The 1,577-nt window shown below is 59.4% G+C and overlaps 1 protein-coding gene across 1 annotated transcript in view; it reads left to right on the top strand.

Annotated features, from left to right (window-relative positions):
- EMH_0063130 (DNA/pantothenate metabolism flavoprotein domain-containing protein, putative) overlaps positions 1–1,577 on the top strand; it is a gene marked incomplete at both ends in the record, with an annotated part of 3,768 nt that overhangs the window by 624 nt on the left and 1,567 nt on the right. The window contains one exon of the mRNA XM_013501605.1: positions 362–1,577. Within this exon, the coding sequence (XP_013357059.1) occupies positions 362–1,577 (1,216 nt within the window). The remainder of the gene's footprint in view (positions 1–361) is intronic.

The raw sequence follows: 1,577 nt of genomic DNA, 5'->3' as shown, positions 1-1,577 counted from the left end.
TATCATCACTTCAGGGGGCACAGATGTCCCTTTAGAGGTACTCTTTTTAATGCTACTATCTTCTGCTGCTCCTCCGCCATAACTACACATTTCGTGCGTTGCGCGTTACAAGGGCTCCAAACTAGGACGCCGGAGGCCGTTGCTACTGCTTTTGCTGCTGCTCCGGTGTCTTTTGGGCATATATGTAGTTCTGAGCACTTCTCCTTTGGCGTATGATGACGAGCCGAGATGATGGCGCCGTTGCGGATGGCACTGCAGATGCCGCTGCGTGCGTCGGCTGCTGCAGCTGCGTCGTGTGTTGCTGCTGCAGGGAGCCTCATTGTGTGTGGCATTTGTATATGTGTGTCTATGTGCGTTGCAGCGGGAGGCGGTTCGGTACATAACCAACACAAGTTCGGGGGCGCGAGGCGCTGCTTTGTGTGAGCAGTTGTTACGCCTGGGGTATTACGTGGTGTTCGTCACCTCTGTGCGAGCTTTGAAGCCCTTCGTCCGCCATCTGCTGCCTGCCCATCCAATGCCTCACATCCTCGACCGTATCTCCTTCAGCAGCCTGCAAAAGCAGGAGAAGGAAGAGGAGCAACAGGAGCAGCAGGAAGAGCAGGAGCGGCAGCTGCGGGAGCCCATCGTTGAGGAGCCTTCATCGGAGGTGGATGCGTCTGGGAGCGAGGAGAGCACCACGAGTGCGCCGCTACCCGTCACCTCTCGGCATCTGGCGTATGAGACGTTTACTGCGGTGTACGAGGAGCAGGTAGAGGGGGGTGCGCGAGTCATTACTTCTGTTGGTTCTGTCCGCAACAGCGACCCCACAGCAACGACCGATGAAAACGGAAGCACAGCGGTGGAGCCTGCGGGGGCCTCGCCGTCAACCGGCAGAGCAGCAGAAGCAGCAGCAGCAGAAGCAGCAGCAGAAGTGGCAGCAGAAGCAGAAGCAGCAGAAGACACTGAGGGTGAGGAGTTGCCCTGGCGAGTAGTTTTGAGGGGGCCGTTGGGGCCGGGTGGAGTCGACGAGGGAGTAGAAGATCAGGCGATGGACGCGTCGGGTTGGGAGTTCGACGGCCGCGAGGCGGCTGCAGCATATGAGCTGTACAGACACTGCAGAAACCGGTTGATCTGCATCACATACCGCACGCTGGTGGACTACGCCTTCATTGTGCGTGCAGTTGCAGCCGGGGCGGCGCCTCTCCGCGAGCGGCTGATGTTTTGTTCTGCTGCTGCTGTTGCAGACTTCTATCTGCCGCACTCTATCATGCCCACGCATAAGCTCAAGACCCCGCAGCAGCTGCAGCACCAGAAAGCCCACGCAGGCGCAGCAGCAGCAGAAGGCACAGACAAGGGGGCTCGCGATACGCACAAGTCGGCGTCACGCGTGGGGTCCTTTGCTGCCTCCATACAGCCGAAGCGCTGGTTCACTGGCGAGTCTGAGGCGGCAGACACCGCAGCAGCAGCAGCGCTAGAGGGAGCAGGGGAGCACCACCAGCATCAGCAGCATCAACAGCATCAGCAGCATCAGCAGCATCAGCAGCAGGCTAGCAGCCACCAGCACTTGACTTTGCGTTTGTGGGTGGCCCCGAAGATGC

The sequence above is a fragment of the Eimeria mitis genome, genomic scaffold (assembly GCF_000499745.2).
Source record: "Eimeria mitis Houghton genomic scaffold, Emh_scaff72, whole genome shotgun sequence".
NCBI classification, from domain to species: Eukaryota; Apicomplexa; class Conoidasida; order Eucoccidiorida; family Eimeriidae; genus Eimeria; species Eimeria mitis.
This window is presented reverse-complemented; position numbering and strand designations above follow the sequence as displayed.